The following is a 20,245-nucleotide window of genomic DNA, read 5'->3' on the forward strand; positions in this document are numbered from 1 at the left end:
ATCAAGATAATTATCATAGTTGCACCCTTACAGAATTAAAATCATTTTTGTGGGGATAGAAACTTTTACAGTAAGATTTTTGCTTGTAAGTCTTCAAAGTAAATGCTTGGAGTGCTATAAAATATACTAATAATTAGAATTTCAGTTTCATGATCAATATCAATAAAACTATGATTATTAAGCTGTCTTTCCGCTCATAAAAATGCGGGCCTAATAGGAACTTAAGAATTCAAAATAATAATAAAATAATGAGAAAATAATTTTATGTAGAAAGGATTAATGCAAATTAAAAGCTTACGTAAGGACAAAATAAGACATATATAGGGGTATTCATATTTTACTACTACTAAACTGATATTTTGCACGAACAGAATATAGTACTAATGATGGGTTTTCAATAACAGTGCTTTTAACATTTCACTATTTAAAAATCTGTACCAATACAATTACTTCATAATTAAAACTATAGCCTAAAATAGAATCATTTAATGCAAAAGTCGCACTATTAGTTTGGGGGACGTTTGCATATTGTGGGCCTACAGGCGCCATATTTCTAAATCCGCCACTGCCAATTGTTTCTACGCAATAATTAAATTTTCAACAATAATCTGGACCTAATCATCGAGTAAATAAACATTATATTCTATTAATAAATATGCAAATCTTTAAAATAATCTTGTTTATTTCGTGTTTCGTAAATGCAAGATCTTATTTTCCATCGTTTAAGATTGGAAGCTCCAAACTTTTAAATGAAAAATATAATACAGTTAATCAAAGTAAGTATTTTAATTTCCTCCTTTTTATTATTTTAATTTTACACTTATTTTATCCTTCAGAAGATAAAGAGCACATATATGCAATGGGATTTTGGTCGTGTCCAGATGAAGATAATGAAAAAAGTTACACCATCGCTCAGAAGAGAGTACCGACATCATTGAGAGCAGATAATGTGTGTAAACAAGATGAAGGATTTGCATCATCTCTCTACAAAAATTTATTTACTTTTCTTTATAACGTATGTCGATGGATCCTATCTATCCCATTAATGATTCTCAAAACTATAATTTTAATTTTTAAAGCCATTTCCCTTAATATTTGGCTATGCATAAAAACAATAATTACTTCGTTCATTTGTCTTTTTATGATTATATTCAATGAAATTCTTGATTTTATTAAAATTTGCGCATCTGCATTGACATGTCCTTTCAAGATGCTAAAGGATCTTTTATGTAATTGTTCGACTGAAAATATAGTCGTAAACAAGCAATCAAGAAGTTGCAGTTTTAATTTTTGAAAATCTTAAATTATTCCATTGCAAAGAACGGAAACTAAATTCAAGTTGGCCTTCAAATTAAATATAAAATTGTATTCTTAAAAGTTTGATATATAAGGTATAATTAAAATTACAAAATTCTAATTTTAAATCTTCGAAAGTTTTAGATATTTGTGTGTTCATTCATAAAATTTACACGATTAGCCTTACTATTGTTACTCAATGGGGGAAAATATACGTAAGATCAAAATGAAGTAAATACTTTTAATATGTCATAGCTGCACATTGATTATTTAAATAAAAATAGGGCTATATTTGCAATTGATGTCATTTTATTTCGAGATGTGTTGTATTCGAAATTGAACAAATATCATCAATAACACCACTCTCTTTTATTAAAACTTTACCGTATTTATTTATTTTTACTGGTGCCTAGCGCAATTTAGTCTGATAATTACGTTTTTGTGACCCAAAAAACAGCAATAACTAAGATACATCTTTAATTAAGCTGTAATTATCATGTTTTCATTAGTTCTGTTATGAACAGGGGTACCGCGCGGGCAAACTCGACATGCGCAGAGCGGCAAATTTTCGTGAGTTTTCTCTGACGAACAGTGAAACTATCGTAGTAATGTGACATTAAACTATTTTAAATTTAAATTTTATTTAAAGCATTCAAAAATTTATATACCTAGTAGAAGCGGGAAAATTTTTTTCCTTTTATGTACGTACGGAGATAAGTGGCGTCAAATGCGTCTTGTCCCGAGCGGCACAAACTCTAGCGCCAGCCTTGGCCCTGAATAATGTACTGTACATCCGAAATTTGACAGAATTTTCTTCTTATAGAGCTTGTAAGTGGCACGAGGTAGAATGGGCCCCTTTAGTCGTTTATATAATAAAATCTTTAATTTTACAGGGGCAGGAACCATTTCGGGCCCCTTTCCCCGAGCCCGGGGGAACTTCCCAGTTCCTCCTTTGGACAGCTCTCGTTTTATTAATATTAATGTAAGACAGACCATCATCGCGTGAGGTCCCAGCCTCACAATATAATCTTGGATCGGGTCCATCCGATTCATATCGTCATTATCAGTTGTGTGCAGTGTGTGAATTAATAATTATACCCGATTATCAATTATTTTATTCTGCGACTTATTAAATATTAATGCCTCTTGTACATATATATAAAAATTGTTTTAATTACTTTCGAAAATTGGAAGAAGTTCCGAACATACTGAGATCATCTAAGCAAGAGATTATGGTAGCATATTTCATATAATAAAACAATACAATCAGTAAATGGGTTATGGCAGTGGTAGTGGGAACGTGTAAAATATCAATAACTTTACCCAGAGTATATACATTTCCACTTATAGGTATCATTAAAAAAAATTAATTTTCCTATTTTATAACTAAAAATCATATTTATTATAAATGTTTGCTGCTATATTTTATTTATTCGTTTACATTTATTGATTAATATTTTTTCTAAAAAACGAGTTTCACTTCAAATTAATTCTTTCCCATTCTGAAATTGGATATAAGCATTTCCGTTGTTTTAAAAGGAGGAAAAAACGACAAAATTCACTTCCTTTAGTCCGATTTCATAGATTGTGTTAGTGAATTCATATCAGATACAGCTGCGTTTAGAATCATACTATTTCTCGCAGTCTAATTACTAAGGTAAGGATAAATTTGTAGTAAACAGTATATAATATAATATAAATTGTACGTATCTAAACGTATGTTCTAAATAAATTTATATATGAATATAAATTTATGCTTTATAAATTTATTTATACATTTATAAAGCATAAATTATTAAAAATTCATATATAAATTTATTTATATATGAATATAAATAAATGCTTAACTTTATTTAAAATCAAATCAACAAATTAAAAAATAAATTATAAAAAAAATTATGATAATTTATCATATTTAATTAATATATAAGTAAAGATCTTTGTTAGGTATATAAATGCATATAACATTTTTTAATTATATACCAACGATATATTGAATATTACAGCATATTTATATTCGTATGCAATTAAAACAATTCCGTAAATGTGTTATTTTTACAGAAATTTTAATTATGTCTTTTAATTTAAAATTATCATCTTGACCTCAACCTGTAATTTAAATGATAAAATTTCGACAAGTAACATTATTATAGAATTAATGTTGGAAATGAAATAAAACAGCTAACACCTACTGTACTGTATTCGACAAAACTGAAATTATTCATTTCCTGTGCCATAGGAAATGACAAACACTCATCCCCGATAATGGCGGAAGAGTAAATGACTTATAGAAAAAGCTAATTTGATATATAAAATATAGAAATTGAATAGTTTCGATTGTAAATGTGTAATGATAATTTTTAAAAAGTGTTTAATGATTTAATACAAAAAGTACTTTTGCAAAGTTTCCTCTTTTAATTCTGGTGCCTTTTATAGTTTCTAATTTCAAATTAAATTTTTAAACGGTTATTCGACTCCAATATTTACAGTACATTTTAATTCAATTATATGCGTATTGTGTAATGCACTCATTACCATAAAGATTAGCGTACCAAGGAGTTTGTATCGCTGCGAAACTTGGCATGCAGATGTCTCAAATAGGCATGGAAATGATTAGAGTTATTCATTAGAATCACTTCGTTATGCAAAAATATTACATAATAAAATCACAGTAATGATACACCTGTAGTAAATAAATGAAATATTGGTTCTCCCATTGGTTCAGTCCTGCTTTTTGCATGATTAGTTTCTCCTTGATCTAACTTCTTCAATAGATATTCAGGTAAAACTTGGCATATCAACCAAGTATTAAACTTTACCAATATGAATTTTTGCAATAAAATTAATATGAAAACAGAATAACTTTCACGTTTCATTTAAAAGTATATTGAATAATTTGATATCTTCAAAAACTTTTGAAAAATATGAATTTATAAAATGAAACAAAGTATCTAATACCTAAAACTAATTTTTCCAAAAGAATGAAAATTTCAAAAATTTGCGGTATTACTTTTGAACAATTAAATAACAGCAGTAGATAGCAGATGATGTCATATAATGAGCAATGCTATTTGATTCAGAAAACTAGATGCAGTTGGATCTCTCTATGCGGTAGAAAGGTCCAGAAAATCACATAAAAAAGACTTAACTCTCGTTGAAAAACTAGACATACGTTTTGTAATTTTCTAAAACCGCATAAAACCGAAGAAATGAGTTAAACTTCAACTAAAACAGCATAAAAAAAGTTTATGGAAATTTAAGAAGTAGGAATCCTTAAGAAATTCTTTCGAGAATCTGAAAGAAATTGATATGAATACTTTAAAAAATTCGTTTTCGAACTTTGTTCATTTGGTTTTATTCAAAAAAAATAATTTTTTTTTAACATTTTTTTATTGGAATTATTATCGCTATCTGATAATGATCTACACCAGGGGTGGCCAACTTTCGTGTACATAAGATCTACTTCTTTTATTTTTAAAATGTGACGCAATCGACTTGTCATAGGCATAGTCTAAGTAGGGAGGGGGAGGTGGGAAATACATACTATGTTTGTACACTGTGTTCCAGTACGAGGTGCACAGCTTATGAGTCGAGTCATAACTGCATGCATACTGTCGCGTTCGGTTACAAATATAACACATTAAGTCAAGACATCGCGAGCGATCGACTTGTTGGCAACCCCTGGTCTACACCGTTTGCGAACTGGTACCAAATCACTTTCATTACTAGAAGAATCTCCGCATCAATCTGCACGGTAAAGGCGAAGGAATTTCAAGAACTTTATTCTCGTTGTGTGGCTTTCTTTTATGATAATGTAAACAGTAACGAGAAATTATTTACTGTGACATTGTCACAATGCAGAGCTACAATTTTTAATTTATTTAATTTAAAATACACGCTCTCCACCTCAAATTAATAGTATTTTGCCTTTGTACAGTACATCATACCTTTCCTTTAACAATAGAGTCGTGCCCATCATCTAACTGCTTTCAAGGGGAAAATTTGAGTTGAAATAACGTGACATACAGTTTGCATAAGAAGTTCATATATCGGGCCTCCTGCCCCTAAGGTTTCCGTATGTGGTCTCGTCTTTCATCTATCTAACGTCATTCTCAAGATCAAGGAAAGACAGACGGATGGCAGTAGAAATTTATAGGTCTGGTCTGATATTCTGTCAAATTGCAGCTCAATTTGGGTCATTAATAAGAAAATGATTTTCCATTTATTGCAAAGTTGAAGACCTTCTCGAATTAATTCTGCAGTTGGACATCACTTCTGTTTTCTGGATTTTCGACAATATCTAGTTATACCAATAATTTCATTGTCACTTAAGACACCATCCACAAGCAATTCGTCTAAATCGTCATGGCTAAAGGCGTCAAAACCTTCTCTCCCAATTTCATGTACCCGGATAGTCATCCCTTGCTAGCCGAAAATTCTATACCAGCCTGTGAAGTTGATGGCTCTGATTATTTCATATATTCATAAAATAGAAAAGCTTTTTACTTAAATAGCCACTTAAAGTTAAAGAAAAGTTTAAAGAAAGTTCTATATTTCCACCCCGTGGGCAATAAGGTGGTCTCCTTTTAGCACACCCATTATAGGTTTGGCCAGGCCCACAATGGGACGGACGTGGTGAGGGACAGAACCTGATATATCAGGTGGATCACCCCCTGAAAAATTCCTGGGGAATTTTCGACCATGGATCCCCAGAGCGGTAGGCTGCAACATTGACCGCTTGGTCGTCTTTCTTTTGAGTTAGTTCTTCAATCCAAAACCACTCATTCAGTTTTTTCTAATAAAACAACTCCTAAATACGATTGTAATTTTTGCACTTAGTTTTGTACCAGAAATGACAGATTTTCTTATTTCGACTTCACTCTAATTGCTCTTATAATAGATTTGCTCAAATTAAAATTTCTACCAATCGCCTTAGACCCTTCTCCTTATACTAAGCAATCTAAAATTGCAATTTTCATTTCCAAAGAAATTGCTAGTCTTTGGTGATTCTTTTTCTCCACTGGGTCAAATTAAAACTTGGCACAGACCACCACATGCAAAATTTAACTCTAAACACTCACTGTTTACACATTACAATGCAAAAGTCTGAATGTGCTGCTTATTACCATGTAAATCTTTTCGTCGGCAAATATTCTGCATGAGAATGTATCAAACCATGCACAATAAAATATCTTTTTAAATTTTAATCTACATATTTTACTGTACAAAGGGAAAACCCCCAAACTGGGATGAAATATAAACTGCACAACTTCAGATCCGAATAAGACCAGATTGTATATCACATTTGTTAAAAACAAATATGAATTAATTAAAAATGTACAGTATTTACATTTATCCTGATATGCACTAAACAAATTTCAACAACAAATAAATTTATCAATATAAAACTTTTAATGCAACATCAAAAGTACAATATGTAAGAGGCCAATCTGTAACAGCAATTAGCTGTATTAGAATCTCTAGTCTAATTTTTTTTAGTTATTGGCAAATACAGTATAACATTTTAATAAAACTCATTCACCTTATTTGTTAGATATTTAAAATTATATTGTAAAAATAAACATTTAAGTAAAAAATGTAATAATTTAGTTAAAACAAAAATTTTTTTTCCTTGAATACTATAAAATATCTTAAGTTTAATATATTCTGTACTAAAATATAACTAACCTTGACTTTTGGTAATATTCTTGAGTATAAATGGTAAAAAGTTAGCATAATTATGCTTACAAATATTAAAATCATATAATTATGATAACACAAATTTGATTAAATGATGTATATTTATATAAACATTAAATATGAGATTTCTGGAACTATATACTTGCTGTTTAAGAAAACTTTACATATTTATTAATCTTTAAATAATTTAAATAGTTGTAAAAGAATATGTAGAATGTAAAATACATTATAATACTGATTTTAACAAAATGTTAAATTTGTACCTCATGTTAAATTTTGCTTCATAAAATTCCTTGTATTATTTTTGATATAAAAAAATGTAATTTCCTGTGAACTACAAGAAATTTGGCACTTTGTGTGATTAGCAAACTTTGCACATTAAAAAATAAATAGAAAAGCAATTACATAATAACAAAGAAAGATATGTACCATTAAAATACAGATTGTTCTTTAGACAAAAGAATTATAATTTTAAAATATATACAAATAATATACAAAATTAAAAATTTCAACTTGAGACACTCGTTTTTATAGTACTTTGGTCGACAATTAGGAAGATATGTAGGAGAAATCAAATGCCATTTCTTTGGTATAATCTCTATTGACAATGACTAGTTAAAAGAAATTGCATAATACTCTCTACAAAAAAAACCTGTTTTAGAAAGTTATGCATTCATTTTAGTTTCTTCATTTTCAAATACATCTTCATTGGAAGATATAGATGATGTTGGCGTATCCAAAATTGGTATATTTAAATCCAAATATTCCTATAAAATAAATTTAAATTGAATACATTAAACATAAAAATAATATTTAAAAAACTTTAAATTACAAACCTGATCAGAACTCAGAGTCAAAATACGATCTAAATCCTCAACTAATTCTGTAAATGTTGGACGTTTTTGGGGAGAATTATCCCAACACTGACGCATAATTAAATAACTAAAAATAAAAAGTAATAATTACATTTTACAGTAAAATTGATGTACAAATAAAATATGTACATTTGTCATTGCTTATTAGAAATTTCAACTAATGCAAATAAACTCAGTTGTAGTTATCTACCTAGTATACCCAGTGATGCTCAGATTAGCTTAAGAAAACATCAAACAGGTTCAAAAACAATGTGATTTTGTTAAACATTGGTCTAGTACATATGGTAATTAGTAACTATATACATTGAATAATTGCTTCTGTTGCAGAAATATTGCTTTTCCTTTGATCTTCTCTTAATAAAATATATTTTTTTGTTTTATTTACATATTTTTGTATATACTTGTCCTGTCATATTTTATTAATACAGAAATATTCATTGTTAAAATATTTCTCTCAAATTACAAAGAAAGTAATTCTTGGTAAAATAACTGACAACAAAACAATTTAAAATACTATATTTATTTGCGAAACAATAATTATATTTTAAAGAATATTTAAAGTAGAGGAGAATAATATTAAGATTTTATTTACGTACTTAAAAATATTCATGCATCATTAGACATTACATCAAAGTAATAAAATAAAATGATTCATTTGCTAAAATGAACTTTTATGGCCATTTGAAAGAAATTTTTGAGCTTTTGCAAATTATTCTATGAAATCCAATGGAATAGGTTCATAAAAAAAAAAAAATTTCCTGAAACACAGAGAAATAATGATGAAACTTGACAATAATGCCAATTCAAACAATGCTTCTGCAAAGGCCTCACAACACAGATAGAATGGTGAAACAAATAAACAAGTTCTTTATTTTATTTATTAGATTTGAACTTTTTTAGAACAAATTTGATTACAGAATATAAACATGACAATATGTTTAAATCTCAGCCTTTCTATAAGTGATATCAATATATTAGTTTTCACTAATCAATGTTTTATATTTAAAGAATTTTAAAAGCTAGTTAATTTTGATTATGCTTTAATCATTTTGATTGTTGAAATATTTGAAACTAACATTTATCTAGAAAAACAAGTAAGTTAACAATCTTACATTTCCAAAGAACAGTGTGCAGGTTTATACATTCTGTGACCTTCCTTTAAAAGCTTGAACAAATTTTCAACAGGAACAGATGGATAAGGAGTTCCACCCAAAGTCATTATTTCCCACAACAGAACACCATATGACCATCTGCAGTAAAATGAATATTTATGAATATATGCATGAAATAATTATAGAAATTATTTTAATTAAACAGAAAATTCACTAACACATCACTCTTAGTTGTATAAATGCGATCAAACAATGCTTCTGGAGCCATCCATTTCACTGGTAATCTCCCCTAAAAATGTAAATTAATTAATTTTGTTCATAAAATTTATTTCTTGAAATAATAATAATACTTACTCCAGTTGTTTTTTTATAATAATCAATATTTTGAACATCACGTGCAAAACCAAAATCTGCAATTTTCATAACATAATTTTCTGTTACAAGAACATTGCGTGCAGCTAGATCTCTATGAATACACTTAAAAGAAAATTTTATTTTATACAAGGTTTGTAGCTTTAAATAGAAACAAAAAATAAAAAATATTTACCTTTTTTGATGATAAATATTCCATTCCACGAGCTACTTGAAATGCATATGATACAAGGCATTTATATGTCACAAACTGTGTAATGCCAGTATCACCTATAGCTCTTTCATAACCAGAATTTGGTCTGTTGTTTCTTAAGAAATCTCTTAGATTTCCATTAGGAGCATATTCAACTATGACATACAAAGGACCTAAATATATATTTAAAAAAAGTTCTTTTAAAGATCTTTTTAATTATTTTAATAAACAGATTATTGATTATCCAAAATAAAATAAATAATTTCAAATATATTTTACATTTATAAAGTGAATATTTATGAAAATGCAAATTATATTATTTTTAAATTCTAAATACTTCTCATCAAAAGTTAAAGGATAAACCTAAATTTTGCTTCATCCATCCACATACATTTTTAAATAAATTGGATATATTTTTTCTTAGAAAAAATATATCCAATTTATTTAAAAATATGCAAATAGCTAAAGCAAAATTTAAACAGTTTTCTTTTTATACTACCTAAATTTAAAAGATATATTAGATACAGAACAATAATTTCTTATTGAAAACATGTCACTACCAACTGTACTGGTTACAATGTTAGTTAGTAATTAGCAATGGTATCCGCTATTCAAGAAATACAATCTCTAGTTTTTGGAAAATTCTGGAAGGAGTTTTTGTTGACTGCTCTATATTTTCTTACATCTTAAATGTTCTGTAGGATTTACTTAAAAAGAACTGGTTAGCCATTCCATTTGTTTCACTAAAATATAGAACATACAAAAAAAGTTTATTGGGCTACAATTTTTCAAATTGTAGACCTAAAAATTTTCACTGTCTGTCTGTCCGTCCTTCCTTAATCTCAAGAATGGAGTTAAATAGATAAAAGTTGAGACCAGCTATGAAAAGCTTAAGGACAGGAGGCCCAATTAATTATATATGAAATTCCAGTTTGCACTGGAAGTCATGTTATTTCAAATAAAAAATTTTCCTCTGAAAGGAGTTAGATAGATGATCAGCATGACTATATTGGTAGCAGGAAAAATATGATGTACAGAGCAAGAGAGTACTAATTTGAGATAGAGAACATATATTTTAAATTAAATAAATTAAAAATATGATTAAAAATTGCAGCCTGGCATTGCGACAATGTCACAACAAAATAATTGTTCATAAGTTTTATTTTATTATGACTGATCTTTTCTAAGAAATCATATATTGAGTTTCAGTAACTCAGATATGGAACTGAGCAATCAGGATACAATTTTGAAAATGTAAAAATTAAATACTGTACAAAATCTCTCTTTAAACTATTATCACTGAATTTATTATTCCTCTGATGCTAGAGCAATAATAAATTCTTGAATTTCTCCAAAACAAAACAAGCTAACAATTATGTCAAAGGCTGAATCAATTCAATTCACTTAATCAGTTGGTTGCAATTGAGAATTTTGAAATAAGAACTTTTTTTGCAACAGTACAAAGATTAATTAAACAGTGAGCAGGTTATCAACTGTGTTATAATAATAATGAATGATTGGAGAGAAATGCTTTGTTGGTAATATAAATTAATAATGTGACAGCCAATTCATATGACAAAAAGAATTCCTATCCTCTGATTTTGCCACAATGTTAGTTCCAATTTAAATGGATATTAGTAATGGAATACTATAAGTTTTTGTGCATATTAGTCTCTTTTTGATAAAGAGAATTATAGCCAACTTTGAAACAATGCATCATGCATATGATGCTATTATGAGTTTATATGATGTCTATTACTATGGATGGCAATGAACTTGTCTATAGAACATATTTCATGACATCTGAAATCAAACTGAAAAACATGCTAGAAGGAATATTCATGATTCTATATATGTCCTGCCTGCATTATACTGATTGCTTTTCCTTATACCAAAACAACAACATTACAAAAAAACATTGAAAATTTTAAGTTATTACACTTAAAAATTTTAAATATATAATTATAAATTTGTATTTATAATGTATTATAAATAAATCAGTAAAAACATTATTTACAATTTATATTATCTTCATTTCTATTGCAAATTGTTTCAAAAGTATAAAACAACATACAAAAGTTTGTTGAGGTTTTATTCTATGAATTAACACTTGAGTGCCTTTAATTGCATATAATTTTTGTCTTTTGAAATGTAATATTGATTATATATTTTAATTTAAAAAATTACAACATTAATATTAATAAAAAACTAACAATCCCAAATTTATTTATGTAATACCTTAAATTAATTTTGGATAATCAATTTTATTTCAAATTAATAAATGAATTACCATCTTGAGTGCAACAACCAAGTAAATTAATAATATTCACATGTTTTCCAATTGTCTTCATAACTTCCATTTCAGACACCAAATCAGCTACATCTCTATCAGTATGTCCATCTATTCATAAATCAAAAAATTACATTAATAAAAATTTTAAAAATTATAATTTAGTAATTGAATTAATAACCTTTCAGCATTTTAACTGCCACAACAGTAATCCCTTCTTTGTCATTTAATCCATAAGCATCTGCCAACATCACTTGTCCAAATGCTCCTTGACCTAATAGCTTTCCAAGTACTAATCTAAAAATATTTTAAATTCTTTAACTATTTTGTGCAATTTTAAACTGTAATAATTTTTTTAAAATAAATAGAGTTAGTGTCAATTGTTGTCAATGTAAATTTTTTAAATCATCATATTTGAATACATATTTTAAAGTTGTAGAGAGGATACAGTATCTAAATGGAAAAAACTGATTGTATTTTAGTGTTAAAATTGATTATCTGTCTGTTGTTAATGGCCGGAATAGAACCTAATCCAGATCCTTTGTCCCGTTCACCTCAGGAAAATGCCCATTTAGATATGCAAAAGAGAGGACGAGGCCGTCCTCGTAAAGAGAACGTTAAGGGTTTTAATTCCGAATGCTCAGAAGAAGAAACATTATGTGGAGAATTATTACACTTAGAAGAAGAATCTGTTGGATATAACTCAGGACCATTGAAATCTTCAAAAATTTCAGAATATTTTGAACCATCATCGCTTAAGGAACCCCAGGTAGAATCTCACTCGCAATATTCCTTAAAATCAATATACGAAATGATGCGGTCCAGTTTTTCGCAGCTAAATCGTGATATTCACGACATTAAAAATGAATTACAATGTATGAAAGAAGAAAATAAGAGATATCAAAAGGAGTTGCAGATGCTATCCCAGGAAATGAAAAAATTGGATGTATTAGTGAAACATAATAGTCAGCTAAAAGGTATGTTGGAATTTAAACTGGATAAATTGGTTAATGAAAAAACAAAGAATAACATTATTATTATAAATTTTCCCTTTTTGAATACTGATTATATAAATGAAATAGAACTCTTTATTAAAAATGTTTTAGAAATAGAAAATTTAATTAGTGTTTCAACTGCACAGTTAAGAGATAAAGGTACTAACCCAATGATTAAAATATCAGTAGATGGTGAATATAATAGAAATCTTATTTTAAGTAAATTTTGGAAATCGAGAGTTAAGTTTAATAATGAGAGATACAAGAACGTAATATTCACCACAGATATATGTAGAAGATCCAGATTGAGAAGGAGGAAATTAATGCCTATAATCCAACAAGAAAAAACAAAAGGAATTAAAATTATTGTCAGAGATGATTATTACATCCACGAGAAAAAAATCTTCACATACGATATTAATAATGATTCAGTTATTCAATTGGATGATTTTTTAGGATAGAGTCATTTGTTCCCCTTAGTTCGAAGGCGACTACTTCAGGAATGACTCTAGCCTATATTAGTACGAATATGGAGAACGTAAATTATAAAGTTAATAAAACTACTAATACTCAGTTCGTGACTGACACTGCTAACAACTATTGCTCCAATATTGAAGCATGTACTGAGGATACTTTTAAAGTTCAATTTGGTTTTTGGAATATACAGGGAATACGTGAGAAATTTAAAAATCCTGATGTTAAAAAATATATAAAGCAATTATCTGTCATCGGGTTTACAGAGACCTGGATAGAAGAGTTAAGTGAAGAAGATAAGAAAGAGTTTGTTGAAGAATACACAATAGTGATTGGCAAGGCTGTGAGGTCCAGCAGAATCGGACGCTCTTCTGGTGGTCTTCTGTTGATGGTGAGAAAATCATTTGGTGTGATTCATTCAAACTATACTACCAAGTCCTTTATTCTTCTGATAATAGATATTGATCAGTCATTACAAATAGTTTGGGGAGAAACACGAATTGGACTAATTCTGGTTTACATTTCTCCGTCTATAGACAAAATAATATGCTTTAAAGAATTACAAGATCTTATCAACCCATGGATCAATGTTATAAATTTTTGGATTGTTGGTGGTGACTTTAATATTCGTATAGGAGAGTCTATGGATTTGAAGTACAAAGGTAATAGTGACTGTATATATAATAAAAGACTATCGAAAGATAAGTTTATTTCTGAAGAGGCTTCTACACTATTAAACTTTTCTCAGGAAAATGATTTAGTTATACTGAATGGTAGAATTATAGGAGACTATCCGGCTGAATTCACTTTTATTTCACATAGTGGAAAATCCACTATTGACTATATTATAGGCTCTCAAGTTATGATGGATCAATGCCTGTTTATGGAAATTCTTGAGTTGGATTTATCAGACCATTTTCCGGTGAACTTAGTGTTAAAAGGGAGTAAGGAAACCATTGGCTTAATCAAAGAACCTCATATTCCTTCTAATCTTGTGAAACAAGTGAGAGCCAAGTTTAATTTTCATAAATTCCAGAAAGAAGTATTATTTATTTCCGATGAATTAATACTACACGAAATGACCAATGATCCATGTAGCAACTATAATAAGCTAATGGATTCACTACAATCCTTCCTTTTTAAAAATAATAAAAATAACGTAATTAATAGGTTTAAACAATCTTGGTATGATAAAAAATGCTATTACTATAAAATCAAGAAACAAAGAAGCTTACAGAAGTTTCGAAGGTCTAATTCGTATCATGATTTAAAACAATATTTGCTTAACAAAAGAATTTATAGAAACATAGTTAAGGCCAAAAAGATTAAATACTGTTCTTCAGTCAGTGAACTACTAATTGAACAAAAGGATTCTAAACTGTTTTGGAAGACTATAAATAAATTTCGTATAAATACCAAGCGTACTAATAACTCATTTATCTCTTACGATGTTTGGCAAAAGTATTTTAGTGATTTTTCGCATGGTTATTCAATTTATAATGGAAGACACACGATCCTTCTAGATGGAGAAAACAGTCAATCAAATGGAGATATGTTTAATACGGAAGTTTTATGTTCTCATATTAATAAACTGAAAGAAAAAACAGCCCTAGGTTACGATAATATAACAAATTCAATAATAAAGAATTTTTCTAAGCCAATGATCGAATATTTGACCAGAATATTTAATGATTTGTATGGTCAGTCTTCAATACCTAATAACTGGAATAAAGTAATCTTATATATGATTTTTAAAAAGGGAGATAAAAGTCAACCAGCTAACTATAGACCGATTGCTTTATTGCCCGGTTTACGGAAACTATATACATCTATGTTATCGTCAAAATTTAATGAATGGATAGATATAAATGGATATAAAAACAATACTCAATATGCCTTTAACAAAGATGGGGGTACTCTTATAACATTGTTTGTACTTACGGCAATAATACAACTACAACTACTAAGAAAGCGACATAAAGTATTCGCCCTTTTTTTGGATTTAGAAAAGGCATATGATTCTGTTCCAATATTTAAACTACAAAATAAAATGTATAAATGTCAAGCAGATGTTAATCTGATTAATGCAGTTGGTTTGTTGTTTGGGCATTATGATATCAATATAAAACAAAATAATACCATATCGCCAAGTATAAAAATAAACCGAGGATTGCTACAAGGAGACCCATGGTCTCCCTATCTATTTAATTTTTATCTACATGATCTAAATACATGTTTTACAAATGGCAATGACGGTTTTTGTTTTTCAGATCAGATAGTTCATTCCATATCATATGCAGATGATATTGTTGTATTAGCGCCGACTGCAGCTGCACTTCGACGAAAAATTAAAACGTTGGAAAAACACTGTGAAGACTCTGAGTTAAAAATTAACCCAAGTAAACCTTGTGTAATGATCTTTTGAAATGGTACTAATTTACCAAAAAAAAATATATGTCTTTTTTTCTTTGTCATGAAAGGCTTTTAATCGTCCCAGAGATGAAATTTCTGGGTGTCACGTTCACATATACCATGTCCTTCGGAAAACAATTTAAGAGAGTAAAAACTAAAGCTTCTACATTGATCAACAGTTTAGTTAAACTATTTGTTAAATTAAAAATTCGTAATATAAAAGGTCAATTTAGATTATTCTCTTCCATTGTTTTAAATTCATGTGGATACGCTGCACTTATTTGGAGTCCCTTGTACTTTAATAAACTGGAAATTATTCAAAATAAGTTTATACGAAAAGTTTTTTCGTTGGACTTTAATATTTCTGGAGCGGTGTTGCGCCTTGAATTAAAAAGATTCAAATTGGGACCTTTTTTCGTGAGAAGATATGTTAAATTTTTAAGTCGATTGAGAGACAATGGATCATTGCCTTTTTTATTGTTGGAGTTATTATATAATAAGTTGCTTAATAATAAGTCTAAACCAAATTGGGTTTATCAAGTGTCTACTGTATTTAATATGTTTGGGTTCTCAATAACTCCATTTATATATAATACAGACTCAAATGAAATATATAATACACAACTGATTAAGAATGCTTTTGAAATATCCTTGGCGCAAGATATACACGAGGTTAAAACTCATAAGAACTCTAATTGTTATAATATTGTTTTGAATTATCCAGACATCAATAACTATACTGGTTCTGATTTATTCTTCAATGTTAAAAAGTTTTTCATTCAATTAAGATTAAATAGAGAAATTATTCTGATTAATAAAACTATCTATCAATTCTCTAAACTTTTTTGTATAAGTTGTAAGGTTGCTATGTCTAAACTTCATCTGTTTTGCACCTGTTCTTGTAATAGAACTCAAGAGTTGTGGAAAAGATATAATATTGAGATTTTGTTTTTAAAAAATAGTGAAGACTTTATGTATTCTTTTTTTCATAAAGCTAAAAAGACTACTATATATAATCTATATAATTATGCTCAAAAATTTTTTATCGTTAATCAATTTAATATATTGATTCTGTAATTGAGTTAATATTATTAATGAATTATAAAATTGTATAGACTGTAATTGTAGTGCTTAAGAGATCATGTGATGTTATCTACCACACCATCCTACCTTCTTGTAACAGGCAAAAGCCTAATATAAATAAAGGTGATTGATTGAAAAAAAAAAAAAAACAACATCATATTTTGATATATAATTTCCTCATCTTTAATGATGTTAAAACTTTAAATATATAAAACATTTATGAATTTAATATTTTAATTATTCAAATTTACAAGAGATGAATCATAAAATAAATATAAAACATTAAAATATTTAATAATTTTTATTGAATTATCATGTTTTTTATTAAATATGTACTAAAATTAATATAGATTTATTTTTAAAACTTCAGTAAATTATTATAGAAATAAATTTTCAATCATCAAACTTTCAATTATATAAAAAAAGTCTCTTCTAAAAGGAAAAAAAATTAGGATTAAGTTTCTCAAACTACAGAGTATTGTAAAACTCCTGATACTTAAAGAATAATTTTTGTAAAAGAATTTAATAAATTTTTGTTAAAATTTTTTTGATATCTAGTTTCACTGCTATCTTTTATTAGAATTTCATATAATGTACAGTACCTAGTGACAAGTTTAATTATTAATAATAGATTATTTATTAACATTATTTGTTTATAAATTGATAATTAGTGAATAAAAACGATCTTGTTTATATCAAACACAAAATACAATGCAATAGACACCAATGAGAATAAAATGATTAAAACTATTATTTACACATTTTATCATTTTTTCTCAGAGTTTCATATATTGTTTAGTTAATATTTTCAAGATATAAAACAAATTTACAATTTAGCTATTTCTAGAAAAATCCTATCTTAATATTAAATAAATGCATTTTTTATTTTTCAGAGTAGTTACAAAGAAAAGTTGATGAAATTTTATGTCCGAATTTTCATAAAAACCAATACTCTTCTTCTTCATTTTCTGGATTTAACTGTAGTTTTTATCAGTTAAATTTATATTCATTTAAAATTAATGAAAAAAAAATCTATTTCTCTTAAATATTTTAGTAAAATTAGTTTAAAAGAAACTTGAAAACTCACTTATTTGGTATTTTCTAGAACTTTGTACAAAAAAAAAAAAAACAACAAAATAAAAGTATTTCATTCTATTTTGGTGAATATTGAGAATTTTTCCAAATTTCTTTGCATTTTGTTTTAGATTCAATTTCACTTACACTGGTAATTTTATATTGTTATAATATGGAAAATATGTTAATTCTTCAAATCACTTATGCTATAAACAGTTTAGCTGAGAAATAATTTGTGTATTAAATTTTTTTGCAAACTGATAAAAATATATTAACAATTGACTTTATTTAGCAAGTTCATATGAATCAAGTACACAAAACACTGTGCATGTGTCAGCTAGAAAAAGCCTAACATAATTTAATTATGTTTATACATGAAATGTATTTGAAAGTTACAATTTTGAAAGATAAATTATTATTTGTATTATAATTTTTTGTTTAGCTAAATATTTATTCATTCTTTAAATTATTTTTAAAAAAGATTTTTGTTTGAAAATCAATATATATAATGTTATGACATTATATCCATTTTCATCTGGTATTGCAGCAAAATCTATCAAAATGAATCAGCTGTTATATATATAATTATAGAATAATTTTTAAAAAGTGTAGGCTTCTAAAGTATAAATATAAATGTTTAATCTGTGTTTTAAAAAAAATAGAATACAGAATACTTCACAGACAGTATTTGCAAGATAAATTCAAGATTTCTTACATATATGTGCAAAATGAGTACAGAAAATTATTAAGATCAAGTGGTTTCTAATCCTTTTGTCTATATTCATCTTGGTCTCCAGAGTAACAGATACAAAAATAAGGATGATATTATCCATCAAAATAAATTTTCATGAATGAGTGAAAATTTATTGTGAAGTGTATAATACTCAAAGACATATCAAATATAGCTAAAAGATAAGGAAGAATAAACAGAACAGTTTTGATGATGGAAAGTTTTTTAGAACAAAAACTTATTAAAAGATCTCATCATTTGAATAGAATCTTTTAATTTTATTAATGGAATAGTTTAGTATTAAATTCAATTTAAAAATGAAATTGTTATACATGAAAAGTTTATATTCATTTGATTAATTGTTTAAATATTATACTAACCTTTTCCTTGGAAATTCCCAATTTGGATCTAAAGGAACTTCATATTCTGAAATTGTGATAAATTCTGATAGAGAATCACGTGGAATATCTATTTTTACAATAGGTGCTAGTGAACAATCTGTATCCTGAAAAAGTTTATTTTAATATTTATGAATAACATATTTTTTCCTAGTTATTTTAATATTTATAATATGATTTTCTTTATTTCACAGTTAATTTTATATTGAATAATTTATTTACATTTCTTTAAAGTCATTTCAAGAATTGTCTAAAATCAATCTGTTTAAATCTATATGATGACAGTTGTTTCTAGAAGTTTTTTAAATGTTGTGTATATATATAACTAAACATATTTATTATATAAAACATATAGAAATATTACTCAATTCAGTTATTATAACACAAATGTAATTTTATTACTATTAACTTAATAATATTACTTTGAATTGTGTAATTTAAAATCATTAATAAAATTAAGAGATTTAGTAGTTAAATAAAATGGAACAGTATAAGGATTACAATCAATTTTCCACATCATATAATTTTAATAAATCTTACTTGATGTTCCAAAATTATTTTCTTTTTTATAGTCATGTGAGAAGGAATTAAACTGATCTTCTTTTTCTGTTGAACCAAACGACATTGATATGTTGCGTAGATACCCACAGCACTAATGAAAATTGAAATTGCAACTGATACAATAATCCATATTGATGTGTTACTAATATTTCCAGATAAACCATTGTAATGTGCATTATCCTTTTCATTTTCAGCTATATTAACAACAAAATAAACAATGAGTTATAAGTAAAATATAACCATACATACACATGCATAATCATATGTATAATATCAGGTAACAAAATAAATAATGTCATTTTTGAAATATGGAAAAATAGTTTTATTTTTTTTGTTTAAAATAATTTTATTTATCAAAATATTCATATTCAATTACACTTTCCCAACAGAAGGGAAATCTGAAATACCATTTTTAGCATTTTTAGCTTGAGTTACTTTCTCTTTTATAGCTGTGTATTTGTAAATTGTTTTCAACATATGATTATCTGAAGATAAAAAAAAATATAGTAATCGGACAGAGATAAGTCAGCAGAATAGGAAGGATGAAGTAAAAGTTCCCATCCTAATTGCACTATTTTATTTCTTGTAATTGCTGAAATGTGGGAGTGAGCATTATCTTGTGAAAACAAAAACACCTTCATGATTTACCATAGATGGCTGTTTTAGCATTAATTTGTCAT

The 20,245-nt window shown here is 27.2% G+C and overlaps 1 protein-coding gene and 1 long non-coding RNA gene across 2 annotated transcripts in view; one reads left to right on the plus strand and one right to left on the minus strand.

The window, feature by feature from the left end:
* The first annotated feature begins 573 nt into the window (after positions 1-573).
* Positions 574-1,319, plus strand: LOC136977755 (uncharacterized). The gene is made up of 2 exons (XR_010881130.1): positions 574-776; positions 837-1,319. It is a non-coding gene; the product is annotated as an uncharacterized lncRNA (long non-coding RNA).
* Positions 1,320-6,689: 5,370 nt separating this feature from the next.
* LOC136977812 (fibroblast growth factor receptor 2-like) overlaps positions 6,690-20,245 on the minus strand; it is a 57,054-nt gene continuing 43,498 nt past the window's right edge. The window contains exons 9-18 of the mRNA XM_067273389.1: positions 19,545-19,759; positions 18,987-19,111; positions 12,020-12,135; positions 11,839-11,949; positions 9,531-9,721; positions 9,338-9,460; positions 9,202-9,272; positions 8,984-9,121; positions 7,833-7,938; positions 6,690-7,763 (exon numbers count right to left, since the gene is read on the minus strand). Of these exons, the coding sequence (XP_067129490.1) occupies positions 7,662-7,763; positions 7,833-7,938; positions 8,984-9,121; positions 9,202-9,272; positions 9,338-9,460; positions 9,531-9,721; positions 11,839-11,949; positions 12,020-12,135; positions 18,987-19,111; positions 19,545-19,759 (1,298 nt within the window). The 3' untranslated portion in view covers positions 6,690-7,661. The remainder of the gene's footprint in view (positions 7,764-7,832; positions 7,939-8,983; positions 9,122-9,201; positions 9,273-9,337; positions 9,461-9,530; positions 9,722-11,838; positions 11,950-12,019; positions 12,136-18,986; positions 19,112-19,544; positions 19,760-20,245) is intronic.

This window comes from Centruroides vittatus, unplaced genomic scaffold (genome assembly GCF_030686945.1).
Source record: "Centruroides vittatus isolate TY-2023 unplaced genomic scaffold, ASM3068694v2 contig_474, whole genome shotgun sequence".
In the NCBI taxonomy this organism is placed as follows: Eukaryota; Metazoa; Arthropoda; class Arachnida; order Scorpiones; family Buthidae; genus Centruroides; species Centruroides vittatus.